Source organism: Apostichopus japonicus, chromosome 10 (assembly GCF_037975245.1).
Source record: "Apostichopus japonicus isolate 1M-3 chromosome 10, ASM3797524v1, whole genome shotgun sequence".
Taxonomy (NCBI): domain Eukaryota; kingdom Metazoa; phylum Echinodermata; class Holothuroidea; order Aspidochirotida; family Stichopodidae; genus Apostichopus; species Apostichopus japonicus.
The window spans coordinates 7,921,314-7,947,267 of NC_092570.1; the positions used below are offsets into that span (position 1 = coordinate 7,921,314).

The 25,954-nt window shown below is 37.1% G+C and overlaps 1 protein-coding gene across 31 annotated transcripts in view; it reads left to right on the forward strand.

The window, feature by feature from the left end:
- LOC139975204 (dedicator of cytokinesis protein 11-like) overlaps positions 1-25,954 on the forward strand; it is a 152,726-nt gene that overhangs the window by 87,844 nt on the left and 38,928 nt on the right. For 18 of the 31 annotated variants that reach the window (XM_071982927.1, XM_071982928.1, XM_071982929.1 and 15 more), the window contains 22 exons: positions 1,983-2,114; positions 3,237-3,423; positions 3,888-4,051; positions 4,627-4,791; positions 5,674-5,907; positions 6,846-6,968; positions 8,039-8,121; positions 8,708-8,910; positions 9,358-9,545; positions 10,153-10,311; positions 10,985-11,105; positions 13,258-13,275; positions 17,130-17,166; positions 17,586-17,673; positions 18,356-18,529; positions 19,268-19,383; positions 19,578-19,647; positions 20,313-20,435; positions 21,209-21,427; positions 22,210-22,293; positions 23,407-23,518; positions 25,658-25,699. In XM_071982927.1, the coding sequence (XP_071839028.1) occupies positions 1,983-2,114; positions 3,237-3,423; positions 3,888-4,051; positions 4,627-4,791; positions 5,674-5,907; positions 6,846-6,968; positions 8,039-8,121; positions 8,708-8,910; positions 9,358-9,545; positions 10,153-10,311; positions 10,985-11,105; positions 13,258-13,275; positions 17,130-17,166; positions 17,586-17,673; positions 18,356-18,529; positions 19,268-19,383; positions 19,578-19,647; positions 20,313-20,435; positions 21,209-21,427; positions 22,210-22,293; positions 23,407-23,518; positions 25,658-25,699 (2,842 nt within the window). Of the gene's footprint in view, positions 1-1,982; positions 2,115-3,236; positions 3,424-3,887; positions 4,052-4,626; positions 4,792-5,673; positions 5,908-6,845; positions 6,969-8,038; positions 8,122-8,707; positions 8,911-9,357; positions 9,546-10,152; positions 10,312-10,984; positions 11,106-13,257; positions 13,276-17,129; positions 17,167-17,585; positions 17,674-18,355; positions 18,530-19,267; positions 19,384-19,577; positions 19,648-20,312; positions 20,436-21,208; positions 21,428-22,209; positions 22,294-23,406; positions 23,519-24,689; positions 24,732-25,657; positions 25,700-25,954 lie in introns of all 31 variants that reach the window. The other 13 variants (XM_071982902.1, XM_071982912.1, XM_071982908.1 and 10 more) reach the window with 4 other exon arrangements.

The window sequence follows — 25,954 nt, forward strand, 5'->3', positions numbered from 1 at the left end:
AAAGAGTTTGTAGATAGGTACGACTTTTGTACGTTACTAAATTATATGTTATATCAGATTTTAGTTTAACAAAAAAGTACTCTAGTTTTGACTTTCAGAAATGTCTCACAAACCCCCTGGGATGGACTCACGCACCCCCTGGGGGATTCATGCACCCCAGTTAGGGAACCCCTGATGTAACCCATTTCTTTTGGGATTTTTGGGAAAATTTTTTTAGTCCAGTTGTGAGATTGTATTTTACTTCACCCCCACTTGCACCTTACCTGCTACTCCAACAAACTACCTTCAGTCATTAATCAAATTTGATCTTCCCTCAGATATGCAAACTTCGGTCTCCTTTCATATATATCACTCGCTGAAAGTCGTGGCACGGAACCGCGAGGATGCATTAAGGGTGACATTTTTAAAGGTCAAACTTTGTTGGCATACCCAGTGTTGTTTGTAATCGGAGCGACTTTTATAAATTCCTATCGGCTTTGGTTAGCATAGCAGCTTTCATGCCACTTATAATAACTCATACCGACGACGAAACCGTCGACCGAAACGGTCTCTCCTTCTGTGATATATTTTATAAACAAAATGACATCACACATGAAACATTTTCAAATGGACGTCGTGTGTCCGATCTTTAAAATGTTGGAATGGAATGACAGCTGCTGTGTTCAGTCATTCTCGTTCCTGTGGTCTTAATTTGCGGTGAACATCGCTAAGAGTGAACTAGGTTAGAAAAAAACCAGCCAGAAATTGTTTTCATAATTCTGGAATACAACCAGCTCAAGTCTGTCCCGTGTGTTTATTGTTATCTACATTCTCTGGCAGGTTCAACTGTTTTGCCAATGTTATTTTTAGCGGGTCTTTACTATTACATACAGCCAGGTGATGAGTTTATCTTGCACTGTAAACTAGTTGCCCTTTAAGGAAGCCTAACTGCTGATGCAGCTTGTCTCCCTTTTCCGTGCTTAACTGTAACAAAAATATATTGTAAAAGATAACATCTAAATGGCCCATTTTATGAAAGTGTGCCAGGGTCAGAATCTCTTCAAGTTTTTTTATTTGAGACAGTAATTCTAGCAGCATGTAGTGATTATCTTGATAAATCTCTGATTTTTATGTGGATACTTAAATCCTGTTGTAATGGAATTCATTAGCTTAAATCTGCATTTTTAAATTTTAACAAAAATTGTTTTCAGAAAACTCAAGTATTATTTGAACCTTTCAAATGTTGTTTCAGCAATGGAATCTAAACATAACAAAACACATTATTGAATGAACATTTTTATTTGTTTAAAAAAAAAAAAAAACTTTTCTTCTCAAAAGAACCAAAATAGTCCCTTAACCATTGTCTGCAACCATAATTGTATCTGCAGTGCTCAATAAGCACAAACTATATTGTTCAACTGCAACTACTTGTAAGGTTACTTTCTCCTATGTTGAGATAGCGAAGTTGGTGTTATAGGCTATCATATGTCTGCACTCAAATATCATAACCTTAGGCCTTGTTGTCACAAGTTTTGACAATAAGCTGCAGTTGCACTAGAATCATTTCTGAGCCTATCACATCATATTTGAACCATTGTTTTGGTCAAAAGATGTTATCAGTTGAGACAATTTATGAATTTTTTATTAGCCAACATTTCTGATACTGTAAAGGATTTTTCATCTCACAGTACAAAAGATTTTCCAATAAGTGTCAGCAGTTTAAGGATAATTATAATATTTGAGTTAAATGTCAACATGAGTTTTGTACCATGAGGCATAGATAACATGAACAAGAAGATTCCACTAAGATCATCATAAATAATTGGATTTTCCTGTAATATTAATGTAAAATAAGCAATTTATGGATTTATAAGTCATTGGTTTAACACATACTGAGATACGTAGTCGTAAGTGTTTGCATATCAAAGAGCTAGGTTCTGCACAGCCATGTTCTCGGATGAAACTGACCAAAGAAAATAAAACCATTTTTTAAAATTTTTTAGAATTTCAAGAGGAGATGGTTCCACTTAAAGCAACTACCGGATAAATCTTTCTTACTGGAATACTACAAAGATGAGAAAACTAACGTATCGAAAGGAACGCTGAACTTGGACTCACTACAGGAGGTCACCAAGGTATTCTATACCATTCTTTTGTTAATTTAGTGATGGAATATTTGCATATTAATTAGACCTGTTCTCCATTGCAGGAATCATCAAAAGTAACCTGTATTGTGTACTAATCAGATCATCTTATGCGTGAAAAGCTAAAGACTGTCCACCCTCATTTCAAACCTTCTTTTTATTAATCTATTCACACCCCCCCCCCCCCCCCTCTCGGACATTGAGATCTCTCTATTTTATCGTGGATCTGTCTGGGAGGTAATTCAGTTAGGTAACTGTCCGTGAATTAAAAATTGTTTGGACAAATAAATAATGAGAATAATGCTTATTGTTTTGTTAGGTCAAACATGCTATAATCTATTGATGTCAAATCTCCTGCTTTTGAATTTTCCAACTAGAACACTTCCTTCTCTTGCCATTTTTAATTTCCTTTCAATTCGTATCAAGCTAACCAAGGTCTAGATATCCACGATAAAAGTAACAACATTGGCTATTTGGCCATCGAAGGATTCTATTATGACCTACATCACTAAAGAAAAATGCAGGGTTTCAAATCCAGATGAGATTATTCCGCTTGAGATCACATCGTCTGTACGAATGTTATCATATCAAGGAGCTAAGTCCCCTCCTCCAAGATCTTTAGAGGCCTTGCCCCACTCTCCCCTTCCCACCTCCCCACCTTAGGGGGGAGGACAGATTTATAGATCTGGAGGACCTCAGCATATCAAGGAGCTAAGCCCCTCCTCCAAGATCTTTAGAAGCCCTGCCCCACTCTCCCCTTCCCACCTCCCCCACCTTAGGAGGGAGGACAGATTTATAGATCTGGAGGACCTCAACTCAATCTGAATACTTGGAAATTGGAGTATTACAGGGGATCAGGTACTGGGATCAGACATGTTGTGGTTTTGTAAAGCATCAGGTTCCAACTTGAAGATTCAGTCTGAACACAGGGGAAAAGGACTGGATGGATCTTATAAAGATTGAAATAATATGACCTATCAGGCCCATTCAAAGGCTCACATTGCCAAGCAATTGACAATAAAGTCACCATTTTAACAGGGGCTCTTGTGTATATTTGGTTTATGATATTCTGTGGAGGTTTTTTAAAAATGTCAACATTGTCACTTCCCCCAGAGCCAAAAATCCAAGAAGCTTGGTATGGAAATGTTGATGCAGGACGGTACCGTCCATGTCATCGCCGCGGAAACGGAGGAAGACATGAACGAGTGGTTTGCAATATTCCAGAGGGTGATCGAACAGCAGAAGATGGACTCTAACAGCGACAAGCAAAGTGTAACGTCCTTCGACGGCTTAGACCATGGTGAGCAGAGACACCTGTTTGTTCAACAAATGTTTGTACTTTTTTTTGACGAGCCAACCTATTTTTCTCCCTCCCTATGGTGTGTTCTTTCAAAAAAGAGTTGGCTGATTACAGAATAGATCCATAACAAAAGATACAAACAACGAGGGGCATTAATTTTAAATAAACTGGTCGTCTTTTAGAAAAACTTACAGGGGGTAGGTTTTTGAGAATTCCACACCGAATTTTTTTTTTTTTTTTTTGTCATTGAAAAAATTGGAAAAAATCCCCAAAGAGCCCCAATTGAGTACATGTCTGGGTATTTCTTATGATATCTGTTGTGTTCTGAACCATTTCCAAATTTTCTTATTGATTTTCATTGCCTCTTTGGGAAGCAAAATGGAGATGAAAGCTGTTTTGATGATTAGGATAACAATTATCTCATCCACTGCAAACCGTCTCATTGGTTTTCGTTGCCACTCTAGATTTTGCCGACGATGAATTACCCACGCGAAATGAAAAATCTCACAAGTTAAAATACGAGAACAGCCAACTCCTTCAACGATACTCCAAGGAGAGCGAAAGAACTAATGCCCAGCATAGGACAAAGAACAGGCAGAAGGTGTTTAGCCTTTATCCCAGAATGATGGTAAGTATATTGATGAATACATGTGAGGGGGGAGGGTTTGGGGGGCGGGGGCAGGGTTTGGGGGGGCGGGTGCAGTGTGGAAAGTATAAGGCAATCTAAAAATTGGATAACTCTCAAAGATGAAAAAACAATAAAACTAATTGAAGAAAGATTCATTTGAAGGAAATACTTTGTGATCCTGCAAACAGCTGCGATCTCATCTTCTGAACGGCTTCTGATGAATTCTGAAGAAAAAAAAATAAATAAATAAAAAGAAGTAATTTCTCAGTATTGATACATCGTTTATATATGTATGTTATTAATTATTCCTTATTAAGACATTAATTATATTTTCATTTATGTATATATGTATTTTTTTTTTCTTTCTTTCTTGGGAGTCCTTTACCTTGTTAAGCCTGAATTGGCTTTTTAGAGGACTTCCCTCCACATGTATATATTTATTATCCGTGGTAAATCAAATAAATCAAATCAAATCAAATTCGAGATTCAAACTACCATATTCTAGCTCATGAATATGCATGACTGTATGAACAATAATTTATACATTTTTTCTTGGTCTCTCCCATCTTATTCAGATTTCGGAAAAGGTCAGCAGCACACACGAGCCGAAACCTTATGAAGAAGAATTCAAGAAACGTTTCATGTTGGAACTGGAAGGACTGAAATTCAAACTCTGCGCGGTACTGAGCAAAGAGGGCAACGTCATAGAATTCCCAGCGGATAATAGTGCGACACACAATGTAAGACCCATACAGATTCAGACTTCTCTTTCTCACGTGTACGAGAGGCAATTAATGCAGGTTACTTTATTAGACTCAATTAAAGGATGTTTCATCGGCGGGAGAAAAATTTAAAAAAATGTTTAACGACGCTCGTGTCCAAGAAAATAAAGTAAACAAGAAAGAAGGTATTAACAGAAATGAAATTTCTCATTTGTCTCCTTCTCTTGCTCTTGCATGACGAGATATGTTTCGATGAAATTTCATAAGGGCAAGTCAACCGAGGAGGAGGTTTACCAGTGTCTCGTGAAATATTTTGTGAAATTAAAACGATGAGATCATTAATAGCCTGTAGGCTGTCTGCCAACATCTACCAAAATATAAATAATGCAAGCGTTAATGAACGGTGGTTTGTCAGTGGCGTTTTTGTACCAAAATCTTATAATAATAATAATATTCCACTTTAATATAGCGCTTTATACCAGCAATAAGTCTCAAAGTGCTTTACTATAATGTATTCAGTTATCTAGTCTATTTTCTTTAATCATCAAATAAATTTGTATAATGGATGCATCAGCACACACACACAAGAATGCTTCATCTGTCACGGTATATGTCTTGTATGAATCCTGAGATGAGAAATATATTTATTATTTTGTGCCATGGACATTACCTGATAACTTTTGCTGATTGTGGATTACAAATTCTGAAATATTGAAGTTTCTAAAGACTTTTATGTAATGATGATCTGCAGTTGTAGCATGAAATCATTTTTGTTCTCCCCCCCTTCCCCACCACCGATATCTGTGCATTCTGTTTGATGAAAGTCCGTAAAATAGAGGCCCGTCATTCTTAGTCATAACGTGGACCGACTTTGTTTTTTCATAAACATCTATGTCGTAGATCGAGCCATTCTTTACATCTCTGGCGCTCTTCGACGCTCAGAACAACCGAAAGATATCGGAAGATTTCCACGTCGACGTCAACAATCCGCACATGAGAAAGATGTTAGATTTTTATCAAGGCGCGATGAACGGTTCGTCTTCGCCGACACCCGACTCGCAGAGAGTAATCACTCCAACTACGATACCAAACCTAAAAGGAGTTGATGAGGAGTGGCTTAAATATCCCTTTAAAGTAAGTCATCTAGAAAGGGAAAACAAAATAGTTTCTTGTGTTTCAACAGTGTATGAGAGGAAGAGTAGGTCTAGCAGCCGTGCGGTTTCTTCCCTCTGAACCTGACTATACTTGAAGTGGTTCGGATTTAAAATATGTGCTTTTCTCCTAATGTTGGGAGGGGAAGCAGGGGGGGGATACATTTTGGAGGTAGGAGGAGGAGAAGGCTGTTGAATTACAGATCAGAATGATTTTGGAATAGGTTGAGAAGGATATTGATGGGGGGGATGGTAGGAAGAGTCTTGAGGGGAAGCAAGGGGAGGGGAATATTTGAGAGAGGACAGGAAGGATGATAGAATGGGGTAGTGAAAGGATATTGGACAGCGGAAAGGGTTGATGTTGGAGATGAGATGGTAAGTATGTTGGATCGGAGAGGGGAATTATTTTGGAAGAGGGTGGGGCAAGGATGTCAGAGGGTGGGGAAGGATGTTAGAGGATGGGGGAAGCATGTCAGAGGGTGGGGAAGGATGTTAGAGGGTGGGGAAGGATGTCAGAGGGTGGGGAAGGATGTTAGAGGGTGGGGAAGGATGTTAGAGGGTGGGGAAGGATGTTAGAGGGTGGGGAAGGATGTCAGAGGGTGGGGAAGGATGTCAGAGGGTGGGGAAGGATGTTAGAGGGTGGGGAAGGATGTTAGAGGGTGGTGAAAGGGGAACTAGAGTCTTACTGCCACCTGTGTTGGTTTTTGTTTTGTACCTTTGTAACATTTTACAGAGAAATCGCTTTTGTGACAATGTTTGCGAAAAAAATTGTAGTTACTACTTGCTATTGATATAGATTGATTGAAATTGTGATGAAGACAGAAATGAAGAATGAGGATTATTACTTGGTGCAAAATGTGAAAAATATGACACATTGTGGTCCATGTGATGTTACTGTGTATCATTTGTGACGCCTTTCAGGGTATATTCTCCGTGAGGAAAACCAATGCTGAAATATACATCGTTATGAGAGTCGAGAAGATACTACAGGGTAATATTCAGAGCTGTGCCGAGCCGTACATTAAACCAGGAGATACAGCCAAGGTAGGGGCCAGTCTGTATCAGTATGGGTAGAGGGATGGGGGTGGGGGGTGTGGGAGGGGCAAGGTACTGTGCGGAGCAGTACATTAAACCAGGAGATACAGTAAAGGTAGGGGCGAGTCTGTATTAGTATAGGTAGAGGAATGGGGGTGGGGTGTGTGGGTGGGGCGAGGTACTGTGCCAAGCCGTACATTAAACCAGGATATACAGTAAAGGTAGGCCCAAGTCTGTTTCAGTATGGGTAGAGGGGTGAGGGCGGGGTGTGTGGGAGGGGCAAGATACTGTGCGGAGCGAGCAGTACATTAAACCAGGAGATACAGTAAAGGTAGGAGCGAGTCTGTATCAGTATGGGTAGAGGGATGGGGGTGAGGTGTGTGGGAGGGCAAGGTACTGTGCGGAGCAGTACATTAAACCAGGAGATACAGTAAAGGTAGGGGCGAGTCTGTATCAGTTTGGGTAGAGGGATGGGGTGGGGTGTGTGGGAGGGGCAAGGTACTGTGCGGAGCAGTACATTAAACCAGGAGATACAGTAAAGGTAGGGGCGAGTCTGTATCAGTATGGATAGAGGTGTAGGGGTGGGGTGTGTGGGAGGGGCGAGGTACTGTGCGGAGCAGTACATTAAACCAGGAGATAAAGTAAAGGTAGGGGCGAGTCTGTTTCAGTATGGATAGAGGGATGGGGGTGTGTGGAGCTCCAGTGTTACATTGTAAGTTTCCATCAGACCAGATTTTCTTTCTTGCTGTTTTTGTTCATTTGTATGTTTTATTTTTTTGTTCCCTTGTAAAGCGCCATGGAATATCGTTATATATATATATATATATATATTGTGATGCAGATATTTTCAGTAATAAATGGAGGCATAAATGGTGACAATTTTGAAGTGCTGGATGGACTTGGGGGTGGGGAGGTTACAGGGAATGAATGTCATGTAATGCTGTACAGATAAGTAGTTATTAGAGAGAAGTAGATATTTGACTGCAATCGGACATAAGGGAATAATGGGTAAAAGGCTTATAAAGTTTACGTTTGTCCGTAAATTAATTTCACGAGCCGTGACTTCACTGATTTTTCAGACGTGTTCGAAGGTGAATCGACAAGCCAGTATATTCTGCAGCAGACAGACCCAATACAGAATGCCTTTCGCTTGGACTGCCAGGTGAGTCAGAGGAAAAAGGTTAAAACTTACAAATACGAAAAGATGGCTTTCAAACCGATAAGCAGAGCTCTTCTCGTGTTCAACACTTAGCCACTGCTGCTGCCTGTGGCACATGTGACAAGCCTAATCTAATTTGCATATTAAAGTCTGGACTTATGGAATTATGATGGATCTAAAATCCAGTTCATATGTTGCTACTTTGGGCAGGCAGGCAAATCTTTCTATCGTGTTTCTATGGAAAAATATTTGTGTGATACTTATAAGATGTAATGCCACCTACCTGAAGTATAGGTCAGTCATTGTGTGCCGGTCATGGTGACCGGTGAGAAGTCAAAAGACCAGATTAATTATGAATCTTTCCGGTCAGACTAGTCGCCAGGTCTTGCTTTCGGATCGAATTCATTCCGTTTACGAGATTTTACAAGAGAAAACAACATTAACAAATTCAAGAGGCACTAAAACTGAATTCTTTCATCTACTTATGTTTACTATACCGGCTAGCTTTTTCAGTTTTTTGTTTGTTTGTCAACCAATGGAAGTGAAACCTACACCAGCATAATATGCATTTTTCTGTTTTGGTTCACAGACCCATCTTCAAGGAATCCGGGGACTATAACCTAGAAGCCAAATTTTCTCCACTCTACCGTCAAGAAGGCTCAAAACTGTCTGACGAGGACATGCTGAAAATGCTGCAAGACTTGAAGAGAAGTCCAGAGAAATTGACCAAACTGGCCGAAATTCCAGCTAATGTTCAAATCAAGATGGAACCATATCATAAATTACCTTCCAGTAAGTTTGGTATTTTTGGGGGGTAGGGGAGATTGACAGTGTCATCCTCCTTTAAAATAATGTACCCCTTATGCTCCCCTCCACAATAATGTCCCTCCTTCCCCCACCCCCCCCCGGACCCACCACCAATTTCCACCGAGTATTGTATGTGAACTATATTATACCGTAGTGATTTATCTGGTGAGGATCTACGTTCTTTGGGCTGTCGCTTCTTTACTGAAATAAAATAAACATTTTTGGCAACTTTTGGTGGAGGAAGGGGGAGGGGGGGACATGGGTCATTCTAGTATTCTCATGCTCTCCATAATGTCATGTCTTTCTCTGCTTAACACCACCAAACCATGTTTTTGTGACATTTTCTCAGTGTCTTTTGTCGTTCTGCATATTAAACTTATGAATTATATTTTACATTAAACATAATTTCACCTAATTTCTTATCTTCCATAGATACCTTGACCCCGTCGTTAGCACCCCTGATGCCCTGGCCCGAGAAGCCTCAGGATCTACCGGTGAGGGAGGTGGAGGAGTTTCTTCCCGATGTCGGCAAGTTCATGTCACCGCATACCACCTACGTCAACAATCTCTACGTCTACCCTCTGTCGCTGAAATACGACAGCCAGAAGTCTTATGCAAAGGTGAATGTCGAGAAACGTTCAGAAATATTTCTTTCCCTCTGTAGAAAAAAAAATTTAAAAAAGATTCAAATCCATATGAAATAACTCAGAAATGGAATGTCATTGGTGTGGTTCTTTGGGTGGTAAATGTTTATCATTTTGACCGAGATCTCTGATATTCACAAACGAACGGGTAAACCCCTGGATCTAAAAAAGTCAATCCATTTGTTGTTTGATTCTGGTGGCCTTAAGAAGCAGATACTTTTATTTGCATTGTAGATTCGTAGCAACTACAAGACCAAAGCTTTAAGAATAATGTCTAAATGAGAAAGACAACTTTCTACTCTTTTCATGCAAGTTAACATACTAAATAAGTGTATTTAATCTCAGGTTTAATCGTTGGGCAACCTGAGAATATTAAGTTAAGTCAGGCCATTTTTTTTTTTTTTTTTGCAGACTCTATGAGTCTCAGTGAATAGTAATGCAACATCTGTATGTTGTCTTTTATGTTATTAAGTTTATTAAAAGGGTAAAAGCTTGCATAGATGGGTCTAGCGAACATCAAGATACAATTCAATCAGTCGGTAATGCTAAATAATTTCATCTCTCAAATTAATTCGTCCACCAGGCGAGAAACATCGCCGTCGTGGTCGAGTTTCGAGATTCAGATGACGAAGATGCTCATTCGTTAAGGTGCATCTACGGGCGACCCGGCGGGAACGTCTTTGAATCTCAGGCCAGCGCCAGCGTCCTCCATCATCAACAGACGCCAGATTTCTACGAAGAGGTGAGTCGTATAGAGAGATGTCATCAAACCAAGATGCAAATGGACTGAATGTTTTTGTTATGTGAATAATGTTTCTGGCCATATGAGATGATCTAGCCATTGTTATGTTAATTGTCAATTGTTATGTTAAACCCTGCAAATTCTGGCAGGATTCCCTCCCTCCCTCCCTCCCCGCCTCCCTCTCCCAGCCTCCTCCTCCTCCTCTTTTGGATGTGAGCGGTGGGATAAACTAAGACGAAAGTCACATGAATGTGCACGGAGACATTCGTTGCTACGCATGAGAAATTTTCAGAGGAATTTGACAAAACCTGCATTTTGTTATAAGATAAGTGGGCTCGTCATGGAGGGAGTCTCCTATCTATAATGCATTCGTTTGTCGTTTTGTTCTACTGGCTGTTTAACATAAACACCATAAATGCTATTTATTGGTGTGTATTCTCATCTGTAGCGAGTGGCTGTCATGATTAGCAGAGTGGATGGGACTGACTCTATTTAATGAATATTCATGACTAGCCATTTTGCTGTAGCGATGGTTGTCATGGTTCTTTTAAGCTAACCTTTTCTGCATGCTCGCGTAATATTTAGCAATGTTTGGAGACTCACCTTTCCCATTGAATGGTCGATTTTTCCTACCATTTTAACCTTCTTGGGTTTTTTTCTCTCAATTTCACAGATCAAGTTGGCTCTACCAACACACCTTCACGAAAAGCACCATCTCCTCTTCAAGTTTTATCACATCAGCTGTGAGACGGGTAAAGGAACGGTCAAGAAGAGGGACACCGTTGACTCTTTTGGTAAGCCAAAATTTGTCAGTTATTTGTAATTTTTTTTTTATTTTTTATTTTCAACTTATCAACTGAAGCATTTGCTACTGCCGAGCTTTACAAATTTTTATGATTTTTCTTGTTTGTTTTGTTATTACTACACATTGCAATATGAGAATTTATTTTGAAATTTCATTATTATTTGGTTTCTTACCTATTTTTGCAATCCTGACTTCCTGATTGAAATGGCACAAGGTGGAGAATACTTGACAAAGTTGCGATGCCCATGAATATGATTCCACAAAAATAGAGATGCCATTGAATATATTAATTTGATGTTAAGACTGGTGCACCACATCCATAAATGAATAGACTAAGAAGTGATGCATTGAATATGATTCTACAAAACAAGAGATGCCATTGAATATATTAATATGATGTAAAACTGGTGAATCACATCCATAAATAAATCACAAAGATGCGATGCCCTTGAATATGATTCTACAAAAAGAAAGAGATATCATTGAATATATTAATTTGATATAAATCTGGTGAATCACATCCATAAATGAAACACAAAGATGCGATGCACTTGAATATGATTCTATAAGACAAAAAGATAATGCCATTGAATCTATTAATTTGATATAAAACTATGGTGCACCACATCCATAAATGAATAAACAAAGAATTGATGACATTGAATATATTTTGTGTACAAAGAAGTGATAACCTTGTATATATTTTCACAGAAGGGATACCATTGAATATAATGCTTGGCATAGAAATGAAGGGATACCATTGAATATAGTGCTTGGCATAGAATATGATGCCGATCCATAAATTATTTACCATAAGTGTTTCTTTGAATATTCATTTGATGCAGACAGGAAGTCTTTGAATAATTTATCTGAGATGCCCTGACCACATTTTGTGGTTGCAGAGGTGATGATATGATTACAGGCTGGGAGCAGGGCCCTGAAGTAGAAGAAGGAGTTTATATATAATAAAAAAAAGTACAGGAGAATACTTTTACCCCCCATCTTATCCAGTTTTTGTAAAAGTCATAAAGTTTATTCAACAGTCATATCATTTGTATCGTGCAGATGTGTGAAACCTGTAGCCCAATTAACCATGAGTATGTAAACTAACATGCATTGGTTCACTACTAATGTTAGCTGTCAAGAGAGTTTAGTCCAACGTAGTACACAATAACAGATAAAACAGCCCCTGGGGTATGAAGGAAGGAGGGGGTGGGGAAGGAGGGAGGTAGCTCTCTGATAATAAAACACCTCTCCAGTCTTTGCTTATTCCTGACATCTGATTTAATCAACAAACAAGTTGATTCTAGAACCTCAACAGTATTAAGTTTACAAACCTCCTTGGTCGTACAAAAAAGTGCAAAGTGTCTTTCGCATGTTCTAGACTGACCTTTGGAGAAGTCTTGAAACAGAAGAGATAATATTTGCAAACCCTGTTATTAGCTTTAGAAACATAAACATAGGAATAATGCAACAATGGTGTCATTAAAAGGTAATAGAAACAGAAACTCTTGGGGATAGACTTTCAATTTTACTGTTACTATTTTCATATGTTTTTTTTTTTTTTTTTTAACTTCTAGTCCTAATATCAGAAGCTACTTCAAGCTTTTTGATTTCCGCTTGTAGTTTGTAGTTGTTAATTCAGCGCAATCTTTTAGAGGATATATAGCAGGGCCGGTGAATGGTAAAAAATTGTAAACGTTAAGACGTTTCTAAAACTTCAACTCGCCCTCTCATTATCTTTATAGGGAAGGTTATATCTTCAAACTTCAAGTAGTACAATCATTCTCAGCGTTGTGTTTTTTTAGAACTCCATAAAACTTTGGGATGTGAAAATAACCGTCACTACGATATGATAATAATCAGTCCCCATAAATATAACATGTATCTTGCTTTCTCAAAGAGAATGTCCAACTATTTTATAGATGACAATCCCTTCTGTTTCCTTCCCTTGTCCTCCCCCCTCACCTCCCCCCTACCTTTGTTTTCACTTGGTTTATAGGTCAGGGTGTTATGTCCATTATACCAACTAATCAAAGAATTTGACCATTAACATTGACCGATTCTTTCTTTCTCTCTTCTCTCTCTCTCTCCCATCTTCCCCCCGTCCTCGTAACTTTTCATTTGCAAATGCTTTCTAGTCATGGAGCCTCTCCAAGGTATAACAACTGTTGTCAGTGCCACATATTACTCTACTGTCTACAAACTAATATACCACATATTATAATTATTATTATTATGCATTTCCTCCTCATTTTCTCTCTTGTTTCTCATTCAGACTTTCCTGGCATGTGTCTTCTTCCGATCCTTTCTCTCTCGTTTTTTAATTCTTTTCTTTTGCAAAAAAAATCATGTTATTTTTTCTTCCCCATTGTTGTCGAGTTTTGGCTAAAAAGGAAAGATACATTTAGTAACACAGTATAGTAAACCATTGCTTGGCATGCCTATATCATAATCTAAAATAATATTGTTTCTTTAATTTAAAAGAGACCAGTAGTCCCATCTCTCGTTTTCCCTTTGGTTTTGTTTCTCGGGTTTTAAAAGTTGGTTCGATCTGCCACCGTAGCTAGATTTCACTAATTTCGGGAAATTTATCAGCGTCAGAGAAGAAGAAGACTTGTCGAGTTTAAGTCTACAAGTCGCTGAAACTAAAACTAGCCGGCGGTCCTAACCTTCTCGAGTAGGGTCGCTAATGATTAATTGCTCGTCAACAGAGCTTTTCTTTTAATCCCAAATCACACCAAGGCTATTCCCACGCCAAAGTTGTAAATAATTAATCTAGGATAACTTCCGAGATAAATTTAGGCAACTGAATGTCATTCAGCTAGTAAATAATCTTTTAGAAACTCTGTCACTCCCAAAACTCATTTACATATTTTGCCCTCTCACTTTTAATATACGAGTCTCACTTTATATGCCAAGTTGGTTCATGTCCGTTTTGCCACGTACCTCTCCGAGTTTACAGTCTAGTCATGTGATCATATTACTTCTAACAATAATGCATCGTTTATCTCTTACCCACAACTTTAAAAATAACCATCTTCGCAGTGAACATATTTTAAAACTCCTTGCACAGAATATTAAATAATTTTTATTCAATTAAATATTCATTTGAACTTTATAATAATGTTTGGGATCCACATAGTACCTAAGAATGTTGACTTCGTAAATAATATTTATCGATGAAGTTTCTGGTGACAGTGTGCAGGTTATGCCTACACGAAGAGATAGCTTTAAAAACAACGGTTGACACCGATATGCTTTAAAAAAATCAGTAACATTTTACGTAAACCCTGCATGCATAATTATTACCAGTGCGTAATTTTCCGGCGAATAAGATGGCCATCCGTGTACTTAATCAGTTCTTTGTAAAAGTAAATATTTGTTTCTGATTGTCGCAAAAGTATTAACTTATCATAACTGCACTTGTGGTTTGTCTTATCGTCTTAGAAAATTAGAAATCTATGTTCACTATGCAATAAATGTGAAGCTCGTCTTGTTGCCCTTATCGTCTCAAAAATTGCACTTAACCAAAAGCGGATGATGGCCTTGATATGGCTTTTTTCCATCCATATGTGTTTTTTATTCTTTTAAATTGTTTCATTTCCATTGGAGGGGGGGGGGTGATTCTATGAACAAAATTGGGATTTAAAATATTTTCCATGAAATTGTCTCACATTAATGGTGTTTGTGATCACAATATATTAAATTTCAAAAAATTTTGTCACACAGTTCAAATACAACAAATACAAATACAACAAATACAAATATATAGATACAACATATCCATACATGCAACAAATACAAATACATTTCAATACAACAAAATTGTGTATGTACAACTACCTAAATAGTGTATACAGTTGGGTTGATTGATACAGGATCATTAGTAATGGCTGATTGAATAGCTTTGTTAATTAATAATTTTGTTGAAAAGTTGAAAAGTACTATTACTTGAGAAATAATCATTTGGCCAAAGACAAACATAGTTAATTCTATTCATTTAAATAAAAACCCAAATACACAAGAGGATTTTTTTTCTTTTCATTCTGGATAAAAGTGGTTTTATACTCAATAACAATTGATGCCTTTCTCACAAAACTTCAGTGAGAGGTTGCCCAAGATAAAAAAAAAATAGCCCAATTTTTTTTTTAAATGGCTTCATCATTTAATGGTTGAGTTTAACTGCAAAAAACAATGGTAGTAAAAGGGTACTATATAGCTACTAGAGCTTAAAATAAATGGAGAGATTTGAAACTTTATTACAACATTGAAGGCTTTAGGAATCATACGTTTTCTGCATGAGTGTCTGGCAAAAGGAGTGCTTCCCTTATACATAACATTGGTTAATATTTATTGCAGTTTGTTGGATGATTAAGTAAATCCAAAGTGGAAAGAAATACCTACAATTGAAAATTTCAAAGATTGTGAGCAAAATTATAGTTTTAAAGTATAAATTAACAAGATAATATTTGCTGTTTTAATCAATTTTGAGCAAAGTATAGGTGATAATTAGTCAGGGACTAGTGAAACACTAGTAGTTGTTACTCAGAGTTTCACACGTTTGAGCGATCATCAGACGGATCATCAGACCAGTTGTCAAATGATACATATATAAATATATACACATATCTATGTATATAAGTGATGTATGATTGCAATCTCTGTATTTGCAGTTAGTGTGTGCATGAATTAGTACCTTTCTAGTTTCTACTAATAATCTTTGAATATTCATTGTGATAGTGTCCACCTCCTCCACCCCCACCCAATATTGCAGAAATTATTGAAACTGTTAGATTATCATTCTGCATATATTGAATTCATACTAAGGATGCAGAAATTGTGTCTTTCAGCATCAAATGGAAAAAGTGTATGACTCAATAAAATTGATTGGGTCTAAAAATCTTAGGAAGTGTCATCATTCAACCAGTTGCTATCTTATTTTGAAAGAAAATATTTAAATATTAAGTTTGGTAAAAAAAAAATATTTGTATTAATTTTATTCTGTGTAGAATTATACCTAATTAATAACATGATAACCCCCCCCCCCCCCCCAAAAAAAAAGAATTATGTATTTTATCATATCTTCACTAATATTAAAAAGCCTTTTATTTGGAGTGTTACACTCAAAGGAAGGGGGCATAAAGGAATGAAAGAGGGGCCGGCCCTGTTTAATAATTGAACACCACACATGAATATGCATTAGATTATGAGGTGTTCTTTTGGTGAATGAACCCCTGCAAACAAATTGGGAAACAAATAAATATTCAAATGAGGTAGGAAAAATGGTGGCGCTGTGAATGTTGCCATGGCAATTGATGCATGTGCAATCTTTCCGGACTGCTTTTGTAAATTGGCCTTCCTTGTGTATGTTTTGCGAATGTAAACTTGTAATTGTGTTGTGCAGATGTAACCATGTTGTTATGTAGGTAGGTATGATCCTCTCACAAGTACTATTCTTAAGGATTTTTGTTTTTTTTATTTCTCTGTAGATTCACAATAATAATTACATTTGCCCTGTTTTAGTGATTGTTTTATTGTTTAGTAGTTGTTTATGTGTCATGTGTATTTGCATAATCCCGATAATATCTAGTAATTGTGTGTTTGTTTACCTTAATTAACCTAAGCCCTGCAAATGTTGCAAAGCTAATTTACCGACTGACGGAGATAACTTATTTAGATACCTGTTTATAACAAAGACTGTAATAACTGAACATGTAGCTTGTATACAGTGGCTTGTATACAGCCGTACATAGATCAGTATTTACCTCCGTACAATTTCCTGTATGACGACAAAAAAAAAAGAAGGAAAAATGAAAACAACAGCTTGTAACAGAAAATGTTCATTGTGTCATGGAAAGAAATGGGGCCCAAAAATTACACTTTTTTCTGATGGGTTTACAGATCATAATTGTGTTTTTACTTTCTTAGTAAATCCAGATAATTTTTTTTTTTTTAAATTACAGTCCTATCACACATATACTAATTCTGTCTTTTCTTGTTCTTATTGTAGTTGGATACGCATGGCTTCCAATCTTGCAGAATAATATGTAAGTCAAAAGTTGCTTTGAATTGAATTTAAATTGAATGAAAACTATTAAGTAGATGGGGTGGGTTGCATATGTATGAGGCAGGTGTGAAGGGGTAAAAACTGGAGCAAACTACCTCCATTTTGCACCGACCACCACCCCCAACCCCCCCCCCCACACACACACACACACACACACAAACACACTACCACAACCACCAGTTCAACATGGGTTATTGAAATTTTAATGTAACAAACTTGCATTATAAATGAATACTTTCATTATATTTGAAAGACAAATAAAATGGTTGAAATGTAATACCATTAGTACACATGCCAAGACTATCCCAATAAATGTCTACTGAATCACAATATATGAATGTATGAATATCACAGTATTGGTGTGATTGATGTATTTATTTATGTTTTGTTTCTGCTTAGGCCATCAGTTGGAGAGAAGGCTGTTCCTGTGAGTGCCACACTACCCCCTAGATATCTCAGTGCCAAGAAAGACCCAACCACTGGAAAGGTGAGTTTTATAATGAACGCTATTGTGCTGTTTTGACTGTGGTGTCTTTTGGTTACGTCTAAACCGTGTCTAGCTCGAAACGGATTGACGTATTAATTCCATCGTTGATCCTCACCCCATTCCCTTAGAGACACCCCCACCCCCACCCCACCCCCACCCCCATGATGACATCAACACATTTGAGTTGGAATCCTGTTTCGACAGTCCTTAATATCCTCATTTTGACAGTCAGGACAAAATTACATAAATGTAAGGCAAGTTTTACAACTTTCTTCTGGTTATTTTCATCTATTGTTTCATCCTCTTTGCATTGGTTAAAAGGATTATTGAAGTCTGTAAGTTTGAATAGTAATTATAAATATATACAAATATAGGTAATACAGAGCATGTGAACTGAATTTTGAATTGTCACCTATAATAGTCAACTAATTTCATCCAAAGTGAAATCACTTTCGGTCAGTCCTCTTAATTAATTTTTATTAGCCTCTGAAGAAGATCCTGCTAAGATCGTAACGTCAGGCCAGCTTATTTGTACACATTCTCTTACACAGGCTCTCTAGTGGATAAGCAGTTTGCTAACGGTTTTATTTTATTTTAATATAATTGAACATTGAAGTTCGCATTTTCTTTTTTGTATTCATAAGTTTGATTCCGATTTCATTTTTTTAATAATAATTCACAGAGTTCGGGGCCAGAAGTGAAGTGGGTGGACGGCGGCAAGGAACTGCTGAAAGTTAATCTTCGACTGAAGTCAACGATTTACACCGAGAACCAACATCTTAACAACTTCTTTGCTCAGTGCAGTAAATGGGATGGAGACACTCAGTCAAGCCTGCTCATCATACAGAGTATAAAGGTAAGAGGAAGAAGAGGTTGCAGGTATCTTCTCCCTGATATAAAAAATATAAAATGAAACAAAAAATCTCCCCGTTTTACGTACCTTGTTTCGAAAACAGAATTGAAGACATCGGAACACCGGTTGTGGTCCTCTTCCTCTTTGTAACTTTTGGGCGAAAAATTGAGACCTTTGTCCACTCAGTGCAGGGACTGACTTTTGCATTCGACCTGGACTATATCAACATTTTTATTTATGTTTTTTTATTTCTTAATATTTTTGGCTATATGCAAAAATAATTCATTTTCAATTGCGAGATGAGCAACATCCCACCAGCTGCCACATTTGGTTTTCTCTATAAGTTTGTCTTCTTACTAAAAGTAGAAACACTTTATTTTACAAACTAGAAACAAATCATTTTTTGATCGTTCTGTACATTTTAAGACTGAAGTTTTCAAGTATTCTCGGGCGAGAACAATGTGAAAACATTGACAAACATCCACTCACAGTTGATCAGTGCCTCTTCATCATCTCTGAACTAGGTAGTAATTCAAGAATCTTTGATGACACATGTCATCCACTGACCTTTGACCTGCACTCCTCTTCCAGGTTATGGTATTAATCTAAGAATCTTTGATGACACATGTCATCCACTGACCTTTGACCTGCACTCCTCTTCCAGGTTATGGTATTAATCTAAGAATCTTTTGATGACACATGTCGTCCACTGACCTTTGACCTGCTCTCTTTCTCCTCCAGGCTATGCATGCGGTGGAATCTAGCATATTGATCAATTTCTTCCCGGTCATCCTCAATCAGCTTTTTAAACTCCTTTCGTTCTCCCAGATGGAGGATCTACAGAAAAATATCGTTAGGTGAGCAAAAAACCAAAACATTATATTTAATAATTTTTTTATATTTCTCTCTGCGGTTCAAGTCTTTGGCTGTAAAAAGAAGCAAGCGATACCTCTGATATGAATTTTGAAAGTAATGAAGATCCCAAAGATTAAAAGAAATGAGAGCATGTTTTATTATTTCCTTCTTCCCTTTTTTCTTTCCGTGGCGTTAGGTTAATAGTGTTTATCATCTCTGAGGTCTCCAACGAAGGACGAGACGATGTACTCCACTCCTACGTCAAAGTAAGTCTCACAAAAAACTCTCGCTTTTATGACGAATGTGAATCAATCCGTTCGATTAGAGGTCAATGATGGAATATGTTGCTTGTTATAGTTTAGTGCCCTTGAACAAAGTACTAGTCAAGCAATATCGAAGTAAACATTGATTCTAGTTGACTAGCTTTCTCCTGAAATGTCACCAACCGATGCAATCTGAATTTCCACGATTTGCTTCTGCTTTGAAAATGGTTCCGTGAAAGCAGACTACAAACTGTGGAAGGCTAATATTATTCTTAATTCCAAATCGCTCTGTTTATATATATTGCTGTATGAAAATTTTTACGGGCTATTGGTAATAGCCAGTAACAGTAACTGAATGGTGGATGGTGATTACCACCATCTCATAGAGAGATTAATAGCTTAGTGGTACAAAGAACTTCCTGAGATATAGATATCGCTGTATGGAAATCTTTACAGGCTATTGGTAATAGCCGGTAACAGTTACTGAATGGTGGGTGGTGATCACCAACATGTCATAGAAAGATAGCTGGCTCAGTGGTGTAAAGAACTTTGTGAGATATCTGGTACAAATCTTACCAAAATGCTGTTAAGTTCTTTCCAAATTTCTTGTCAGTTCTTGATTCAGGTCTTTTATATATTTATTTATTTTTTTTGCAATTTGCTTGCAGTTTGTTTTTGAAACCCAGAAGGGCACCAACAAGCAGAAGGCCGTCCATGAGGACCTCGTCACCTGCGTGGCTGCATTGCTCCGCCCAAGTACTGATTCCTGGATCATAAAACCTCTCATGAAGGTAACATATATATATATATATATATATATATATATATACATATATATATATAAATATATATATATATATATATATAAATATATATATATATATATATATATATATATATATAATTTAGATATATACACAGGGATGTGCCCACACTGGGCGGCCCCGCCCATCACTAAAAAGTACCGCTAAATCATGAATCCGGCCCAGCACTATTTTTATCTAAAATCTCAACATTCCTAACAATATATTCAACATAAATTGGGCCTAGCCTATGCCAAAATCATACAGACTAAAAATGCATCAGTTACACATGTCAGAGACATTACTTACGGCTCTCAATCTGTCCCTTGTAAAATTTCTTTGAAACAAACTAATAACTTTTACCAGGTACATAATATATTTCACTAAAAAAATATTCAAAAATGTAAATTTTTAGCAAAACTAGTACTTGTGTATGTGCTTAAAAAGCTACACAAGTGCCAGCATTTGGCATCTGAGCACCTTCAAAAAAAGGCAATCAGTATAACCGGCCCTCAGGAAATCCTGGGCACATCCCTGTAAATATATATAGATAACTTCTATACTACTATCTTTTCTCGTGATTCCATTTCCTTTGAACTATCACTCTGTCAATCTCAGTTTTAATTTTTAAATTGATTTCACTTTTCTTTGTTTTGTGACAATTATTCCAAGATGTGGACGTTTTCTCCGATAATTTTTTCTGTGAAGCTGTGAACTCATAGTAAATAAGTAACGTCATCTGTTCTCGTCTTGCTCCGTAGCATCTTTGGTTCTTCTTTGCCATCCTCACGAAGAGCATGGCCCAGAATCTCATCCAGACCGAGATGCTGGCCGCTCCGCGACACAAGAGGTTCCAACCGAGCTTCGAGCAGGGAGTGGAAACGCTGGTGCGGGTCCTGGGACCTCACATCTTACAAAAGTACAAAGAGCATCATGATGAAGCCAAAGTAGCAAATTACCATCTGGCTCACTTTATCAAGGTAAGATTTCAGTTTTGAATTTCAAATTTATTTTTCATATCTTCGTACAAGATAAATACAACATAACATGACAGTAGGAAGGTTAACATATGAAGGACACTAGAATAAACAGCAAGGCTGTTATCTCAGCTAGTGACCAAGAGAGTGATGCATGTGGAATGGTTGAACCACCCAACACCCCCCCCCCCCCTCCCTCCCCAACAACCTACCACTCAGGTCATCATGATGAGGTTATCCGTATCACATAAGTTAACAAAAAGTAAGATAGAAGAAAAAAACAAAGTAATATGTATTGTCAATTATTCAATTATTGTCCTTTAACATTGGTGGCAGCGGTGGGATGTATGGCACTATCAATATTGACACCTGCAGGGATCACTGTAATAACCAATTTAAATTAATGTTGTAACATGTAATGTGTACAGTGACCCCCCATCTTGGAAAAAAAAGGGAAAAAATAAAAATGGGAAATGTAGTACTCGAGTAACAGTCGGGGAAAGAGTATTCTGGACAAAAGACATTTCTGGTATGGTTGACCAACTTGGAATTTGGTTTTCCTACAGAATTATCGTAAAAATGGTTTGACTGGTACAACAGCAACATTGATAATATCTGTTGTCCCATACTAGAAAATTGTATGACCTCAAAACTACCAGAAAATCTGTAAAAGAAACTTTGTTTTGTTTGGAAACGATTGTTACTCTTTAAGTTACTGTTTCACCCATCTCCTAATATTTTATTACCCTTCTTGACTTTTTCTTTTTTTCTTCATTTTTCCTCAGAACTGCTTCACGTACATGGATCGTGGTTTTGTCTTCCGGCTCATAAACTGCTACCTAGAAAGCTTTCAGGATATAGAACACAAGGTAACAGAGATTGTCAATCTTACTCTCTTTTTCACACCCCAGCCCCACCCCTTACCCAGCCCCACCCCTCACCCCACCCCTACTCTGCTCCACCACCAAGTATTTTATACATGGTCAAGAAAATGATCACCATCATTTCAAATTTCATCTGACTTGAATAGCGGCACAAATCATTTTGCTCCTATGAAATGTGAGAGGAGTTCTCTGCTTTTGATGGAAAACTTGTTGTAGATTAGCAACATGGTCCCTCAAAAGTAGTGTCGTTTGACAATTTTACGGTGCTGCGTACATTATAGAACGATATTTTGATGCCAGGTTTATGAATCAAGAACATACCTTTGAAACTGATGGAAAAGGGCACATTCTTAAACGGTCATCCGAGATGACCATTTCTGTTTGGACAACCAAAATCAGCTTTGTCATCAAATATCAAATTCAGATTGCATTGTAACTAAATGCTCCCAGGAAGAAGTAAATTGATAACTTGATACATCCCTCCATCACTTTGGAGAAACTGAATAAAAAATAGTGGTAGTACCTATGATCTACAGAAAGGGAAGTTTTACTGATCCAAAGCTGGTGTTTATTCACCAAACCTACATATCTAACACGGATAGTCTCAAATAAGCTAGTGTAAGCCTTCCAGATCCTTGGGTCTCTAAACTAAACTAAATTATCTCTTCTACAGAGTACAAATTGGTCATTTCTTTATCATTGTGACAGATTTATCCGGAGAACTATCTGTGCTTTACGATTAATCAAAATGTAAAAAGTCAGCTTTGGCATACATAAGTAAAAAAAGAAACTCATTCCCCACTGTAAGCATTGAGAATCAATCCATTTGTTGAGATACAACAAGAGTTCTTCAATTTATTTTATTTTTTACATGGAAGAGGTTTCATGCAATATACTCTTTGATATTTTCATAGGGACACCACCCATCCTACTTTTTGCTATGAAACTCATATCTTACATCATTCATTACCTTATAGTAATAACTTCCATAAATCTGCTATAATAATATGGTAGCTTGACATTTTTATGGTCTTTGTAGGAGTTTTTTTAATTTTGTGAAATGTTTAACATCGGATTCAACTGTTTTCTTATTTACAGCCTCTTTACGAGATGAAATTTGAAATGATCCGAGTGGTATGTCGCCATGAACATTACATCGCCCTCAACTTGCCACTTCAGAAGAAAGGACAAGTCAAACACCAGTTGAAGAGTGAGTGTCTTTATCTTCACTGCCCTTATCTTGTCTTTGTCTTTAGTGTCTCAAAACCTTTTGTCTTTATCTCTCATCGATGGTTCTCGAGAATCGTCTTCTTTTGCTCGATTCGTGTCTTCAAATCTGAATATTCTCTATGTCTAAATGTCCTGCTCAGGTTGTCTTTAGATGTCATAACTCTGATTGTTTGAATATTCAGATGTGATACTGAATATTAATGCACTAAAGATTTTGATTCTTATCAAATGTTTTATTTTTATTTTATTTTTATTTGTTATAAATGTCTTTATTTGTCCTGCTTATGAAGAAGTCCCACCACCATCAATCCATACCCAGAGTCTCCTGTTGTGTTATATTTTACAACATTGCTAGATTTGATTCTTTCCAAAAATACCGCGGAGTTATATAATATGTTTTCTATGTGTGTTACAGTTTGTACTGCTCACAAGACACCCCCGCTATCACCATGTGACATTTGGGCTCTCTGTTTGTACATTTCACATTATGTGTTTGCTTCCCTCCCTGAAGTATAAAAGTAGAGAGTTTTTGAAAATGCTCAGAGCAAGTAATTAATGCCAAGATGTAAAAATATGTCTGGCCAACAAAAATGTTGAGAATCTTATGAAGTTGATTACTCAACTCCTTCATTGAAACCTACATTTGGTGCAAAAAAGAAGGAAAAACAAATTTTGAGTGTGTCTAAGCGGCATCAAGTAGAATCTCATATTGAGTGATTCTCCGCAGGTTTAGGGAAAATTGGGCAATATTCGATAAGTTTTGGGAATATTGAGTAGTGAAACTGATAATATGCCTAAGGTACAAGGGTTGCCCACTATGTCATTCATTTGATGCGATATTCATTCATCATGGAACCCTTAACTTTTAAAATTGCACCAGTGATTCTTACCCAACATCTACCTCATATTCCTATGATATTCACATTAATATACCTGTCGTTACATTTACAGCGGTTGGTTGGCTGGTGAAATAACCATTCTGGTCAAATCTGCTAGATATAGCAGATTTCACAAAACCCAATTTTTTCTTTGATTTTTTTTTTTTTTTTTCTTTCATCCTCCATTCCTTGTATTATTTATTGATTATTTATAGATTTTCTCAAGATTTTCATGATCTCTTTTCCTTTTTCGTTCTAACTTTCAATAAAAAGAGAAAGATAAAGATAAAGAAAGAGACAAAAGTACAAGCAAGAGTAAGTTTTAAGCTTGGCATGCACAAACCTAATCCACTTTAGATGATATTTATGGATGTCTCTGTCTCAGGGGTTTAGACCATCGACTTAATATTATTATCCGTTCACGCCAGATTGATGTTGTTTTTGCGGGAATAAGTCGTTCGTCCGATGTGGCTAATACCACTAACGAATCTTAACTCGGGTTTGATCTGATTTTTGCGGTGTTTTTTTTTTTTTTGTCTGAACCTTATATCCTTGATGAAAATATTTACTCATGTTGATATCATCTACATTAGCTTTCTTTAAACACGAAGAAATAAGAACCATTTGGTTCCATTTACCGACGACCAATTGTGATCTCTTTTTAGAATTAGACACACAAATTAGAGCCAGAAATGTTACACTGGGAACAATTTTGTTTTTTGAAACAGGTTTTTTGTAGGAGAATGCTGGGACAAACTATTTGCCATTCACAGACGACTTAAATTGATCAGAAAATCAAGATTAAAAAATGTTCATAAGTAGAAATCATAAATAACATCAAACAATTCATCGTCACTAGGATAACAAAAAGTTTTAATAGCAGTTTTAATAACACGGGATGTAGAAATTCAAAGTGTTACTGTGGGGAGATTCGGTCTATGTTCCAAAGTTGTAGAAAGGAGAGAGGAAGGGAGGGGGGGCAAGGCAGGCATTGGGGGAGGGGTTTAGGGCGTAGATTATGGAATTAGGACTTGAATAATAGGTAACAATAAGATCAATTTTTTTTTTACGTTATTTTTCTCACCGTTGTCTAAAACAATGTATCGTATTGTTGTTTCGTCTGTTATCGTGTACTATTGTAGGAGGGTAATTAAATGTCGGTGGTAGTGTCACGTAACCCCTGGAGACTAACCCACCTTTATAATATATATATTTATCTCTTTGTCTGTCTCTTGTAACAGCTACTCCTTCTTCCTGTAACATCTATTCCATTACTTCTAGTGGTAGGTATCATCTCTGTCCTCTTGTTGCATACCTGCTCAGATACATCGACAGTCTTCAAATGTCTAACTTGTGAAATTGTCAAATTCGATTGTACCGGTATCTCATGTCTTCAAAATGAATAACTTTTGTTTCTTTCAAATGGATCAAAATGAACAATTGTGAAGGTGTCCCTCCCAAGGGCTAAAGAGAGAAAAAATGGGAATCTTTGGAAATTGTCAGCTTTTGAAATGATCGTTAAGGAGTTTATTGTGGTT